The sequence below is a fragment of the Rhinolophus hipposideros genome (genome assembly GCF_964194185.1).
Source record: "Rhinolophus hipposideros genome assembly, chromosome: 9".
Classification (NCBI taxonomy): Eukaryota; Metazoa; Chordata; class Mammalia; order Chiroptera; family Rhinolophidae; genus Rhinolophus; species Rhinolophus hipposideros.
The window spans coordinates 14941609-14957728 of NC_138055.1; the positions used below are offsets into that span (position 1 = coordinate 14941609).

At 33.6% G+C, this 16120-nt stretch overlaps 1 protein-coding gene across 4 annotated transcripts in view; it reads right to left on the bottom strand.

The window, feature by feature from the left end:
* Positions 1-16120, bottom strand: part of WASHC4 (WASH complex subunit 4) — a 67650-nt gene that overhangs the window by 16956 nt on the left and 34574 nt on the right. For all 4 annotated transcript variants that reach the window (XM_081058412.1, XM_081058410.1, XM_081058413.1 and 1 more), the window contains 8 exons: positions 14234-14368; positions 12411-12519; positions 10255-10321; positions 9478-9564; positions 6962-7109; positions 4668-4764; positions 3898-4094; positions 3502-3601 (listed from right to left, as the gene is read on the bottom strand). In XM_081058412.1, the coding sequence (XP_080914538.1) occupies positions 3502-3601; positions 3898-4094; positions 4668-4764; positions 6962-7109; positions 9478-9564; positions 10255-10321; positions 12411-12519; positions 14234-14368 (940 nt within the window). The remainder of the gene's footprint in view (positions 1-3501; positions 3602-3897; positions 4095-4667; positions 4765-6961; positions 7110-9477; positions 9565-10254; positions 10322-12410; positions 12520-14233; positions 14369-16120) is intronic.

Here is a 16120-nt window from a genome sequence, read left to right on the forward strand (position 1 = left end):
AAAATCTAAGGGCGGCTGGATGGCTCGGTTGGAGCGTGAGCTCTCAACAAGGTTGCTGGTTCAATTCCCACATGGGATGAAGGGCTGCGCCCCCTGCAACTAAAGATTGAAAACAGCAACTGGACTTGGAGCTGAGCTGCGCCCTCCACAACTAGATTGAAGGACAATGACTTGGAGCTGATGGGCCCTAGGGAAACACACTGTCCCCCAATATTCCCCAATAAAACAAAAAATCTAGGGTTATTATTGCAAATGTAATGTTTTGACTGGTTATTAATGGGAGTGTAGATTTGTGAGACATCAGAATGGCATAGGGGGTGGGATTCCACAATACATGTTTGAAGGCATGCCCCCACAGCGGGGGCAAGAAATCACCTTTACAGTGCTTGCTGTTACTGATAGAAATGTGGCTGCAAATTCACATATAGAATTGTCCATAATGCGTAACTTTCCATTTGTAAAGCAGCTTTTTATTATGACTGATAGATAAAATGAGCTCCTGGCTTTTTGTGCACATGTCACATGCATATATTTCATTAACAGAGAAAAGCTCTCTGACTAATGAATCCAGCAATTCACATCTCTGAGCAACCTTTAGCTAGAGTCCTAAAACAGAAGAGCAGTCCAGGCATGCGGTAATATATGTCAACCAGAACCCTAGAGAGTTCTTTAAGAACAAGTCCAAAGCAAGGTGTTCCACTGAGACTGAAAGATTTATTTTGTGTTAATGCTTTAGGCCTTAAAGTAAATATCCAATCGACCTGCACAGTATTCCAGTCACCTGGGTTGGAGACAAGGCTCTGGCATCATGAAATGCCTGAGCAGAACATAAGCGATAACTTAGTTTCTTAGTAATTTACATTATACTGACTCACATTCTTCCAAATGGATTTGCTAAATATTATCTTAGCCTTGAAAATGAACCCAAACATAATACTTATTTTCATTTAATAAACTGAGTATCTCCCAGGTAACAGCCTGAAATGCTTTTTCAAGCAGTCTAGATTCCAAAAATTCCTGCATATGCTACTTTATAATAAGCAAGATTTAATTTATACAACATCAACAGTGAATAAAGTTGTTGATATAAGTGGTCTATCCAATTGAATCACCTCTATTCAGTATAAAAGACATATTTTAAAATGGTACTGGGAACACTGGAAAGGCACATTCAAAGGAATGAAACTAGACTTCTATCCGTCATGATATACGAAAATTAAAATGGATCAAAGACCTAAACCTAAGACCTGAAACAATAAACTGCATAGAAGAAAACATAGGTACTAAACGGACCTTGGGTTCAAAGAGGATTTTATGAATTTGACTCCCAAGGCAAGGGAAGTAAAAGCTAAAATAAATGAATGGGACTATATCAAACTAAAAAGCTTCTGCACAGCAAAAGAAACCATCAACGAAACAAAGAGGCAACCTACCGAATGGGAGATGTCTGTAAACGCCTCCAATAAGGGGCTAATATCCAAAATATATAAGGAACTCATACAACTCAACAAAAAGACAATCCAATTTTAAAAATGGGCAGAGGAGAGGAACAGAAACTTCTCCCAAGACATACAAATGGCCAATAGATATATGAAAAAAATGCTCAACTTCACTAGCAATTAGGGAAATGCAAATCAAAACCACAATGAGATATCACCTCACATCAGTTAGAATGGCTATTATCAACAAGACAAATAGTAACAAGTGTTGGAGAGGCTGTGGAGTAAAAGGAACCCTCTTACACTGTTGATGGGAATGCAGACTGGTGCAGCTGCTATGGAAGAGTGTGTAGAGGTTCCTCAAAAATAGAATTACCATATGACCCAGCAATCCCTCTCCTGGGTACATACCCAAAATATCTGAAAACATTTATCCGTCAAGATGTATGTGCTCCAATGTTCACTGCAGCTTTATTTATGTTGGCCAAGACATGGAAACAACCAATGTGTCCTTAGATAGTTGACTAGATAAAGAAGATGTAAGATATACATATATATACACAATGGAATACTATTCTGCCATAAGAAAAGATGAAATAGTGCCATTTGCAACAACATGAATGGATCTTTTATTATGCTAAGCGAAGTAAGTCAGAAAAAGTCGAGAACCACATGACTTTACTGATATGTGAGTAATAAAACTGAAAGCAACAAGGAACAAGACAAATAAAAAAAACTCATAGACACAGACAACGTTTTAGTGGTAACAGAGGATAAGGGGGCAATGGTAGAGGAGGGTAAAGGGGGTCAAATATATGGTGATGGAAGGAGAACTGACTGGGTGGTGAGCACACAATCAGATATATAGATGATGTACTGTGTTTCCCCAAAAATAAGACCTAGCTGGACAATCAGCTCTAATGTGTATTTTGGAGCAAAAATTAATATAAGACCCGGTCTCATAGTAAAACAAATAAATAAGACGGGGTCTTATTTTACTATAAGACCCGATATGATACGATACGATACCATATGATACGATATGATATGATGCCGGGTCTTATATTAATTTTTGCTCCAAAAGACACATTAGAGCTGATTGTCCGGCTAGGTTTTAATTTCGGGGAAACACGGTATTATAGAATGGTACACTTGAAACCTATGTAATTTTACTAACCATTGTCACCCCAATAAATTTAATTAAAAAAAGTAACTGACAAAATAAGATTAATAAAAGCATCTGATGTTATGAAATGTTTTATGTTTTGATTTATGAAAGAAAAAAGGAAAAAGAGCAAACACGAAAACTGTCAACTCAGTTGCTACACCTAGTTCTGAGCTTCCAAGCAAAGAGGAAAACCTAAGTTACATTAATTTCCATGATAGAAAAAAGGAAACCTCCATTCCTCAGGGGAAGACAATTGTTCCTAAACTTCAAATTTGAAAGACATGTATCATGGGGAGTGGAGGGAGTCCTTAAGTATGAAACACTGAGCAGTGTTCTTAAACACTAAGGGTAAAATGGACACAATTCTTTCCTTAATGACTCAGTTTCACTGATGCGACTATTGGTCCTTATGGCTGTATTACACTCGGACTCCAAGGTCTGGCTACGGAGGACAAAAGAAGGCTTTTCCTGTCACCAATTCGCCCCTATTAGCTATTACCTTCTTAATCACCTGTCCCACCTATTTGGTCAATGTCTAGTCATCAGCAGCTTTGCCTTCAGCAAAATTTAGCGTTACTCCTCTAAATTATTCCTTTTTATTTGATATAGGTTGAGGAGTGAAAGAGAAAACACTGTGCTTGTTAATTTTATTTAAATTAAGAGATGATGAATGAAAGTGAATAGTTACCCCAGAATGAAATGCATAATCTATGTACCTTTCTTTCCAGTTTCACAAATGATCCATGTATGCTTTATTTTTCAAAAAGAAATTTCTCATCTATATAATTTTTCCAAAGAAAAGGCTAGAAGTCTGACCAGATAAAATGGGGGAGGGGGGTTAGTGTCTACTATTAAAGATTTATTGGTCTTTCCAAATTTAAGCCACTCACTGACCTTCCTTCTCCTTCTTTTCTTGGTTTTCTTCAGCTGCAGTCTTATCAGCTCTGAAGAAAATTCTTGCACTACTCAGTGAGAAATAGAGCAATTCAAATTCCTAAGTAAATAAAAAGATTTTGAAATAAAAGCTGAAAATACTTATTATAACAAAACATCAAAATTATCATATTTAATGTCTCTATTTCTAAAAAGCTCTAGTGGAAATCATAAATACAGAAACTGAACTAAATAATCCATTTTTTTAAGATCTGAGTCAAATGGCTTTCAAATACCATTCATTTTAAAATATATTCTTATTACTACTATTCATTTCACTTGTTAAAATGGGGGTTTTCATATAATTTGCTTTTTCAGATATCAAAAAGTCAAAGTATATTTAACTATTACTCTAACCTGTAGATAGACATCCAATCGCTTCTGAGTGAGATTCATGGTTTGTAGTAGTTTTTCATCTTGATTAGTAGACTGCACATTCTGTTGCTTAGCAACTGCTCTTATCTCCTTCAAGTATTTCTCTCTAACGGACTGGAACCAGTGAAGCGAGTCAAATTCCTGGTACTGATCTAAAAGCTTTAGTATGTAAGCCACACCTGCAGTCATCAGCAAAACCAAAGCAAAATTATAACGAGTACAGTTCTGTTCTACTCCACCAATAACTCCTAACATTAAGCTATCCATTTTGAATTAATCCTCTTTTAAATTACATTTTACAGCATAAATGAATAAGTCTAGCAACATGGCTTAATTCCTCCTTTAAAAAAAAGTGAAAGTATAAAGAATGAAAAACATGTCAACTAAGAAGAAAAAGAGAAATAACACAGCTATGAAAATCACCTAGAGTTTACATATGGCCATAAGAGCAGGTAGACAGCAACAAAGGAAACTACAGGGAAACTCAATACAAGATGCTAAAACTGTAAACAAAGCCTAAATATTAGGTCCAGCTAGACGCAGTGATTAGCAATAATACCAAGGACATGAATGATAGTTATAAATTATGAAAAACAAGTATCAGACGACCCAGCTAAAAAGTAAACAGTAAACACTATTCATGAAAAATAAATCTACAAAGAGCACACAGACCTATTTTCAAGCAAATCTCTCTAAAAATCCATTAGAAGGTGAACATAAAATTAATGGGAAAACAACTCCATTAAGCTTACCCATGGCAAAGCCATCATCAGTAAAAGCAGCTCCAATTTTATTTTTTTTATTCAATTTCTCCTTGCAACTAATGGAATGCTCTACAAAGTTGAGGGTCTAAAAAGATATAATAACATATTAGAGAAACTGTTCTAAAAAACTTGGAGAACTTAGTTCTTAAAACAGAGACTTCAAAAATAATAAGTAGGATCTCTTCTAGGTTCCAGTCCTTGTGATTTGAAACATTTGTCTCACGTACACAGCCTGTTGGTGAGGCCACAATCTGTACAAGTATCTCTCCTAGTGTCCGGCTCTTCTCTCTAAGTCCTTGAAGTATGAGTACTCCCCGCCAATCCCTACTTTGCCCAGGCGCAGTGTCTTTATATAAAGTCACAAAATATGTACACTTAACACATGACGGCACTGAGGCTTGAGAGACTTAGCCACTTGTCCAAAGCTGTACTCTGAAATTTGGAGTCAGAAAAGTAGGCCTGCTTTAACTTCAAAGCATAACGCTCTTAAGCTTGGCAGTTCTTACTTATGCCTACCCAATTCATTCTAAAACACTATTTCTTATCATAAAGGGTCAGTAGTTATTTAGGTAAATGAATGACCCCAAAAAAACGCTTCCCTAAAATTCAGCTCCTCCAAAATACGTTATCTAATCATACACTTATTCAACAAAGATTTACCAAAACTTACTATATTATGATTAAAAAAACTGAATATTGTCACAGAGCTCACACTCCACAGCAGCACTCTCAGCGATGACAGACATGCTACGTATGGACACTGTCCATTCAGTAAGCCACCAGCCACAGAGGGCCGAGAGCACTTGAAATGTGGCCAGTAAAACTGAGAAACGAGATTTTTTGTTTTATAAAATTTTCGTTAAATTTAAGTAGCCACTTGTGGCTACATATGGATAGCACAGCTCTAGAGGCATAAAGAGACCTCTTTGAAAATTATGATGCAGTGTGATAAGTACTATTAACAGCTTACACTGGCAACAAAATATCAAGTTTCACTTTTATTGCCTGTAACACTTAGCAATTATTCACGTGTATGTAAAAAACCCCTATCAACTGTTATTTCAGATATTTCATTTATGTTTATCTTTGTTCTGGAATTAAGTCATAAACTCAAGCACAGTAAGTGTTTTGTGCTTCTTTGTAGTGCTCTTAATCCATCTTTGTTTGCTCCATCACTAATTCTGATAACTGCCCTGCAAAACTCCACTTTTCCCCAAACTTGCAAATGGTTCCCCACTGCTGTTTACTATGGCTTGAGTATATTGCCCTTCAAACTAAAGAAATATGGCGAGAATTCACCCCCAGGTTACTTCATTGTTATCAAAATGTAACTAAGACTCACCTCCAATTTGACACAAACTTAAGATGGAAAGATAATGTTTATCAGATGAATATGGACATTTTTGCTACATACATCATAATTAAGACATAATTATGATAGAGCATTAACAATAAATGCATTAAAAAAACAGTAGAAAATTCACAAAGAAAAAAGTTGTCAACAGACCATCAGCTCCTTTCAATGGCACTAATGGCTATAATAATACGTAAGACGATATGTGTAAATTCAGGCAGCAATATGAGAAGTTATTATTCTTGATTAAAGTTAGATGCAATCAAAGCTACATCTGCTCAGTAATATTTAGATTTTAGACCTATCCATTTAAAAATCAGCTTTATATAGAAACCTTTAGGGAAAAATAACTTATTGCTAGTATATACTTTTGAAATCTCTTAACTCCATTTTCCCCATTGGAACAATTGTTTTTATAATACAATTTTGGGTAACTTAAGCTATTCTGGATGGAAACTACAGAATTAAGAGCATAAAACACTATATACTATGAGAAGGAAGCACTAAAAATTTAGTCTAAATGTTATTATTTACTACTGAATAGAGAAGAGTGGTCCTCTAACTCTGCTTTTAAGAGATGTCTTAGAAATAACTTCATGCTATAACATGTGATTAAACTTAATCTACATTAATTGCTTAAAATGATTATGTGGTATAATTTAGCCCCAAAACGATATATATATACGCAATAGTGTACACTCAAGTAATTTAAATCACACCAGTTTTCTTTGGCAGTTATTAACCAATAAGAATCTATCTTAATTGAATCTCATTCTGCATAGTAAGTAAAAATTCTAGGCCACGTTACTGACATACTTAGTTTCATCTACAACCAGAAAGACATTAATAGTCTGTGTGCACTTCCTGCTGCAAAGAAATTGGATCTATGTATTTTTAAAAATTCATTTTGGATTCTAAAAATACTCACCAGAGGAGGTACAATGATATAGAAATTTCGGAGATGTATATTCTTTGGCCTTCGAAATTCTGGTGCAAAAACATCTACAAGCATTTTGAAATACTCTGTGCCTTCGGCAGAATTTCGTGTGTGATCACTGAGGACTGAATCCAAGTGCCTAAAATGCAAAAAATCATTTATTTGGCTCCTTTCTCAAAAGATGTGGGTTTTTGAACCCATGTTTCATCAGCTTAAATGAGAACACTCATAAGCACGAAACATTATAAGACATTTCTAAGTAAATTTCCTTCCAATTCAGAATGAACTCATTTTCTTAGCAACACAAACTGATCAATATTGTTTAATTAAGTCTCTGAAACAGAGTATGTAGGGCATATTGGCACTTAAAATAACAGTTTTGTATTTCTTCTTCCCACAAGGAGCCCTGTAGAACTCCATTTCATTATAAATAAATTCTTCTTCATCTTAAATCTCTTCACTAATGCTTCTTCTACACCTCCTTACCTCAACTGAAACCTGGCTCTTTTTAAAGAACTTAGCTTCCAAATCTGGGCATCTTCAAAGACAATATCCTAGTATCCCTGGCCTCTTTGAACTGCTTCAAAATATTTTTTAAAGGTCATCAATTTTGAAATGAAATAATCATTTAATAAGAGATAACGGTCTAATTTTCTTCTTTGATATACAAGCCACAAACTCTTTTAATCATTTCAGGGCATGTGATTTCAAATAGCTTATTAACTATACATGGCTTCTTTAACTTGGCAAAGAACTAAGCTATTTATTTCAGAGCAATTAATTCTGTGTTGGGGCCTTCTTTTCATAAAAATGCACACATGCATTTTCCAATACGTTTTTTATTTTAAAAAATTTCAAGCCTATCAAAAGTTAAAATACAGTATAATGAACACCTGTATATCCTTCAACTGGATTCACATTTAATATTTTGCTACATTTTTTTTCTGACATATTTACGAGATGCAGACCTCATGTTCCTTTGCCCATAAACACTTTAGTATAAATCTATTAAGAACCAAGTCATTTTTCTACAAAGCCACACTATATTATTACACCCCAAAATACAGTATTATCTAACATACAATAAATACACGTTCAAGTTTCCACAATTACCGCCCAAATGTCCTTCACAGCTTTATTTATTTATTTTTCTTCTCCATGTGATTAGGGCTCATCCATTGCATTTGGTTGTCAGGTCTTCAGTCTCCTCTAGAAGAGTGTCCTCACCTTTGTCTTTCACGACACGTAACATTTTTTAAGAGTCTAGGCTAGGTGTTTAGTAGAATGCCCCCATTCTGGTTGACTCAAATGGTTTCCTCATAATAAATTCAGAGCAAACATTTCTGGCAAGAACGCAACATGAGTGTTTGCTATCCCACTGACTCAGGAGGCCACATAATTGCAGTGTGTCCCGTTACTGATGATGCTGTTTGATCACTTGGTTAAGGAAAAATATATCAATCTCTCCATTGTAAAGATGGTTTAGCCTTTGTGATTAATAAACAGTTTGTGAATGAATACGCTGCTCTTCAAAAATATTTTAGAATTCATTGATGATTTTTGTCTGATTTCCAGTACTATAGTGGTAACTGCAAAACAGTGATTTTTTCCGTGCTAAATTTTCTCATCCCTTCTATACTTATTAGCTGGCATTCTGTAAAAACATGTGCTCTCTGCTCCTCTGACCTTTCTTATCACCACTATGACCCATAGCTTATTTCTTTATTTAATGTATTATAATTGATTTCTACCGTTATTCTTTTTGATATTGAAATTACCTCCACTTTGTCCAGGGGTGCCCCTTTATGTGTGACTCAAAAAACTATTACAATTATTAATAAAACTTTTCTAAAGAATTTCTTAATTCTGCACGCCTCTCTCAAGTTGTAAACTGTGTTCCAGAATCACTACTGACTCAGCCTATAGACCTGCACTGTCCAACAAGACAGCCATTAGCTATTTAAATTTAAATGAAATAAAATTTTAAATTCAGTTCTCCAGTCCCTCTAGGTCTATGTCAAGTGTTCGACAGCTACACATGGTAGTGGTTACTGTACGGGACACTGCTGCTCTAGGTTACATAAAATGAAGGCCTGGTCTTCTAAAACAGTGTCAGCACAAAGAAATATAAAAACAGTAAAAAGAAACAGGTGGATTTTATTAATGAGCTATTTGGCATTTTCTTATACTAAATCCTCAAAATTAGCTATGTACACGTCAGCACATTTCAATCTGGACTGGCCACATTTCAGATGCTCAACAGCTACAGGTAGATAGTGGCTAATCTAATAGCATGTGTTACAAGATCCCTTTTCAGCGAAGTTGCAAAGATCTCAGAAGAATACAGTTTTAAAAGAGAAACCATTATATTTCATAAACTGAGACCATAACTTGCTTAATAAAAACAGTGACATATATGTTTATACATTACCGTCCAATTTAATGTTTTACATAAACACATACTTTTTTAAAATCTCCAAATTTAAGTTATTCCAAAATTAGACTACCTTGCTGCTTTTAATGTTTCTTCTGCAAGACCTTCTTCTTTTACTAGTTCTTCAAAATTTACAATATCTTCAAGATCAGGTACAAATCTACATTAAGAATTGGGGAAGAAGTTTATTAAGGCAAGATAAGTACCGTGTTTCCCCAAAAATAAGACCTCGCTGGACAATCAGCTCTAATGCGTCTTTTGGAGCAAAAATTAATATAAGACCCAGTCTTACATTATGTTATATTAGATAAGACCTAGTCTTATTTAACTGTAACATAGAACCGGTCTTACATTATATTAGTTATATTAATTTCTGCTCCAGAAGACGCATTAGAGCTGAGTGTCCAGCCAGGTCTCACTTTCGGGGAAACAGGGTATATACCACTGACACAGACGTGACAGCGGTACTGCACGACTGCACATTTTTCAAGTATGTATTTGAAAAGAATTTTGCATTTCAGTTATATTACTAATCTCACCACTGTAGCTCCCAATTTTATATATTAATCAAATTTTAATCCTTAAAATCTTGTAATCATTAGAACCATCACAAACTGTACTGATTAAAATAAATAAACTTTAACTTGAAGAGATATAAGAATTTTCAAAGTCCTTCTGTAGTCTTAAATGTTAAGAAAATTTAACTAGTAGTTAACTAGTTTTCTCCCATATTTTGTATCAAAATACATAAACAAGAAAAAAAACCTTCTCTACAATACTATTTGGAATAGATTTAAATAACATAATTTTTATTGGAATAAACAAGATAAAATGATGTTTGCATCCATACCTAATGGCATTGCTGCTACAATGAAGGCCACCAGATCTTATCATTCGTATGTAGCCCATAGCATTACCTTAAAAACCACACACAAAAATGTCAGATATTTACACAAATAACCCTAAATTCTAATAATCAGGAATACAGTTATACACAGTATCAATTACAAGGTGTCCGATCCTAAGTACCAAAAGATTGTGCTGTATGTATTTTACTACTTCAGTCCTTGCTCCATAAAAATAAAACTTACATATCTGTGCACTTAAAACATAAATGTATTTATTTACACACATCTATGTTAAACCTTTTAAAAATAAATGTAACTCATTTGGTAAACTAATTAAATTCTGACTACATTAAAATTTTTTTAATGACTAAGGCAGGTGATTAGACAAAGAGAGGGACTTCTCACATTGCTCCGTGCTCTCAGACTTCCTTACTCCTTTTCTCACAATATTTAACAGACTCAAAAGCACATTACAATGTTTTATAAGCAGAGTTAAAGAATTTACATTTTCTAAGAAGAGAATAAAGAATAAAATGCTAGAACAAAGTGAAAAGGATAATATTCCCCAACCATGGAATGCATCCTGGTGGCAAATGAGGTGACATTATTAATTTTTTGTGTATTAGGGGAAAGATAGGTATTTCGATGTGTATTAGTGGAAAAAATGACTAGCACATTAATCTTGTGACTTAACATTTCATAGGACAAAAATTATACTTTTACAAAATATAAAAATATAAAATAGGCAGTATTTATATGGGAAAAAACCTCTCATATTGGTACTGTATGTGAATAAATGACGTTTTAAGCAACACTGACCTAGAAAAACAGCTCTGTTTGAAAAACAAATCTGAGGCCCATGGACTCTAACCAGAAGCACCTGAACTCCAACATATTACATGCAAAACTGAATGTGTATATAAGTATGGGCATATAATTCTGCAGGAATCAATCCAGAGTTTTCATCCGATTCTCAAAAAACAATTAAGAACTATTGTGCCAGAAGTTTACAGTCTAATATGATATCAAAACTCCATATAAATCAAACAGAACTTCTTTGACAATACCTCATTATTAAATTGTTTAAAATAATAAATTTACAAAGGGAAAATTCTCTTAAGTTCTTGTACTATTTCATAACAGAAATGTCTAATATTTAAACTAATGAATTTATGAAAGTTAAGTGTTCAGTGACTTGACTCCAGAACTGAAAGTTTATAATATCTATCCCGTTAGTAAATTTACAGGCCCTTGAGAACACAGGCTATTTGCATCCTCAGCATCTAGAAGAATATCTGGTGTAACTAATTCTTAGTAAATGTTTGCTAAATGAATGAGTGAATCTCAGGAGGTATAATTTTACCAAATGTGGCAAGAATTTACTAACTGCTTGGTGCCTACAACTGTGAAGAACATAAAACACCTTTGGACTGAGAGCTGAAATACCCTGGTTTAAGTCCCAGCAATACCACTTATTTATTCCTCTGAGTTTTTCGTTTTATATCTTTAAAATGGTGATTACATGCCCATCTCACAGTTATTGTGAGGACATTAATAGACATAACATATGAAAAGCTCAAGTGAATACAAAGTATTATTAATCTGTGATTATTTTTAAAAGCAGTTCTTGATGTTAAATATAATGTAACACATTTCAGACAACAAATTCTACTTGTAACGCAGGACAACTCAAGAAATTATATATAAATATTAAATAGTGTAGCATAGAAGAATTATAACATTTAATATTTCATCTTTAAATGTATATGTAACTTACTAACTTTTCACATAAACATTTTTTACCTTTGCATTTAGGCTGTAACTTGAGGAAACCTCTTTTAAAGGCCCAAAATAGTGCCTTCAACAGAGTCGATACCTAACAAATAGTTACTAGTTGACTGTTATTATGAGTATGGTCTTTGAGATGAATTAAATATATTTTTAATTTAATCAGAGGTTTTATTTAACTTACATTAGTCCACATTCTATCAATTATTTCTGCACCAATAGTTTAATCATACTTGAAAAAGTTTTGGTAAGGAAGTTACTCTAGTGGAATAAAGTTGAACTCAGACACTCATAAATTATTTGCATTTAATGAATGAGATAGATTCTTGGGATCTGCACTTTATTTCCTAACACTTTGATAATAACTTACCAATTTGGCTGATGAGCTGCCTGAACTGATCAAGGTAGCTTTGTCCCTCTGGGGTTATTCCAAGTTTTCGGATGCCTCGATTGAATTTTTCTGCTCTTTCAAAAGGATACTAGAGAGATAATTTAAAGACTACCTTTATTATAGACTCCCTGAAGCATAAAATGCCTACCAAATCAACCATGCCAATACCCCTTTTTCTCATTTTGTATTTTCTTTGTGCTTAAGAAAAAAAATCACTCAAGTCTATTAACAAAAACTGTACAACATGAAAATTACCAATGTGCAAGGTCAATATAAAATAAATTTCTTTTTGACATTAGCTAAGGGGAATTATTAATGCCACCAAATTTAAGTTTCCCACAAATATTATCAGTCTCCCAACACCCAACTACTCTATCAGATAGAAGAAACCAATTCCTTGTAGAAAGACTTGTTCAGTGATGTGTGTGACCACATTTCTACGGACTGAATAGGTATTAGGGACTTACATAAACATACTTCTTCCCAAATAACACACATCGGCTAAGCTAAAATGTCTAGTTGCCAATCACCAATAAGAAATGATTTTTCAAGTCTCTTAGCTGATTAAAATATTTAGGAGGGTACTAGTTTTACACTAATAACAAATGGAAACAATTCTTACACGACAGTATGATTATTTATCTGAATACTAGTAATTTCTGTTCAATAAAAATGAGATAGCTACTATTAAAATTCTCTACTGATAACTGTCATCTGAAGTTTTATTATTTTACTAGGAAGCAGTATTTTTCTGCTCTGACATTGGAGAGAACTACCAACTAGTATACAAGGGGTTGGAACTAACTGATGCTTAACAAGGGTCATCAAAATAGCTCCGGATGTGGCAAATCCAAGATATGACCCCTCTAAATAAGACTGTTGGTTCTCTATCCAAATGGCTACATGTCTCTGTACTGTTGCCACTCATACTTTTTCATCTCAGTATGAGAAAACTCAACCTGGAGGGTGAAGAGAAAACGGCATTCTTACAAATTGTAAGTAGGAATGTCAACTGGTGTAGTATTTTTAGAGTGCTTGGCAGTATGTATCAGAATTTCAAATATTCATATTCTTTGCCCTAGAAATTTCTCTTTAGGAAATCTGTATTTCAGAAATAGTTTCCCAATACAGAGATAAATGTGTAAGGATGTTACTTGTAGCAATGTTTTTAATACTGAAAAATCAGAAAAACCTAAATATTCATCCATAGGAAAAAGTTAAATAAATTATTATATACATTTTTACCATCAACTCTTAAAAAGAATGAGGTAAATTTACATGTACTGACATGTGATAAGCACACTGCAGAACAGTATATATAGTATTCCTCTATTTTTGTTAGGAAAAAAGTGATATATGTATATGCAAGTACATACGAGTATGTTTATCTCACAGACACTTGAAAGGCATCACATCACATTGTTAATAGCAAATGCCTCCAGAAAATGGAATTGGAGGAAAGAGAAGAGGATATTCAGTTTAGGTACTCAATATTGTTTAAATGCTTCAAAATGAGCATGTACTGCTTTTATATTATTGTAAAATAAACGAAGAAAAGTAATACCTGGCTACATTGATCATTTAATTTTTCCTTAGACTTTAGCCTACAGAGAATGCAAAAAGTAAGAAACTATGAGGGAAAATAGAGGAAACATGGAGGTCTAATCTAGGAGATACTATGTGAAAAATAAAGAAAATTAAAACCCCAGTAGAGACAGATGCTCACAATGGATTTTAGCACAACCATTTGCTATATACGCAACAGTTATACCAAACTAACTTAAAAAGATTATGTAAAATACCTTATGATCATTTTGGTCCTTGATTTCCCTGAAAAATCGAATGTCTTTAATCAATCTGGATTTGATATGTTCATCATACATAAACTGGCTAAATATATAGAACTTCTTTTTCAAAAACTGGTAGGTGAAATTAACCTGTAAAATTAAAATTCAAAAAATTCGAAAAAGTTAATATAAAAATTTTAAATCAATGTTACTTAACAATTATTTATATTATAAAGTCTAATTTATGAGAATTTATAAAGTCTAATATTTATAGTCTAATTTGGACCTGAAATATTTAAATAAATGAAGTATTTTAATGCCCAAGTTTACAGAACTTTCTATAAGCTCCTCTTAAATATTTTTACAAGAGGAAAAAAAAGAAGAAAAATGGAAAATACTCTCATAATGGGACTAAGAACTGTAGTGAGAATCACAAAACCAGATTCAACAGTTTTTTTTAAGTCATAAACCAGTCAGAAGTTTCTATGTTCCTCCATCTATGATTATTTATTACTAATCTTCACATCTAGAATAATACTAAAGTAAGAAACATGGTGCTCTTTGAGCTTTCCCAAAGATGACAGTAAACACTCAATAATCCATAAATACTCTTGAGCCCCTCTCAGATGCAAGGCGGTATGTGCCTGCTCTTACGCTAGATATGGTCTTTGTCATCATGAAGTTTATATTCCAACAGGAATGACAGACACTTTAAACAAGTGTATGTTAAATAAATTATTAAATCTCAACTGCAATAATTTCTAAAATGAGAAGTGTGAATAACAGAATGACCTAGACTCAGAGAACCCTGAAAAAGCAGGATATGAGCTGAGATTAAGTCAAAATAACACAAGATTAATTCTGACCTACAGATGGAAGTCCTGTACTAAATTTCAACCCACCACCCTCAAATACTACTAATTGTATTAACAAATGTATGTATGCCCTTTTTAAGTTTTCATTCAGCCAGTTACAGAAATGGGTTCTTTCTCAGAACTTTTATTGTGGTTTAAACATTGCTTTTTCTTGGTCACCTTAGTAGTAGTAGGCTTACTAAAAGTAGTCTCTTCTTTATCCTTCCCACTCTTAATAGTGGGTAACTCTGCCAGCCTCTGATCTTACTCTTCTGTGCTCACTTTATCATCATCAGACATCAGGAATTTACTTTCATTAGTGTGATTAACTGATTAACAGCTATATCCCCTGCCAGACTATAAATCCTGTGAAAGCAAGAAATGTCTGTTTTTCTCACACTAATGCCCAGCACAATGCCTTACGTATAAAATGTTTACATAATTTTTTGTTACATGACTGTTTGATAGATAAGATAAAAGTTTATTTATCCTTAAAGGTTCCGACATGATTTCTATATGGATAATTCCTTATTTTAAATTTGAAACTGACTTTCTATGGCTCATTTCCATAGCGGTAACCACTGCAATAGAGCTCCAATCACATCACTGATCAGCTCAAATACTTGAGTGGCTCTTCCACTGTATACTAAAAAGATCCCTGCATTCCAGTTACCTAACTTCCCTATTCCCTTACTCCCAAATATGCTTAATAATATTTTACTATTTAAGCATTCACATTTTTCCTTCAAGAAGTGTGCTCTGAAAAACAGGTAAATTCAAAGACTTCTCTTTCTCTATAGAAGGAAAAATAGTATACAAGTTCAAGTGATTTCCTCAAGTGACTGATGGGCAATTTCTAAGATTCAAAATATTTTTAGTAAATTGCTATTTTTATGGCTATCAAATCATTAGCAAGACCCCCCCAAAAAAAGCATAACTGATGTTAAGTAAACTGCTATCAATGATTTGCTTTCCAAAGCAACTGTCAGAGAATATCAGACAATTCACCAGATACACACATACACACACACAATTTATGCTGATGTCC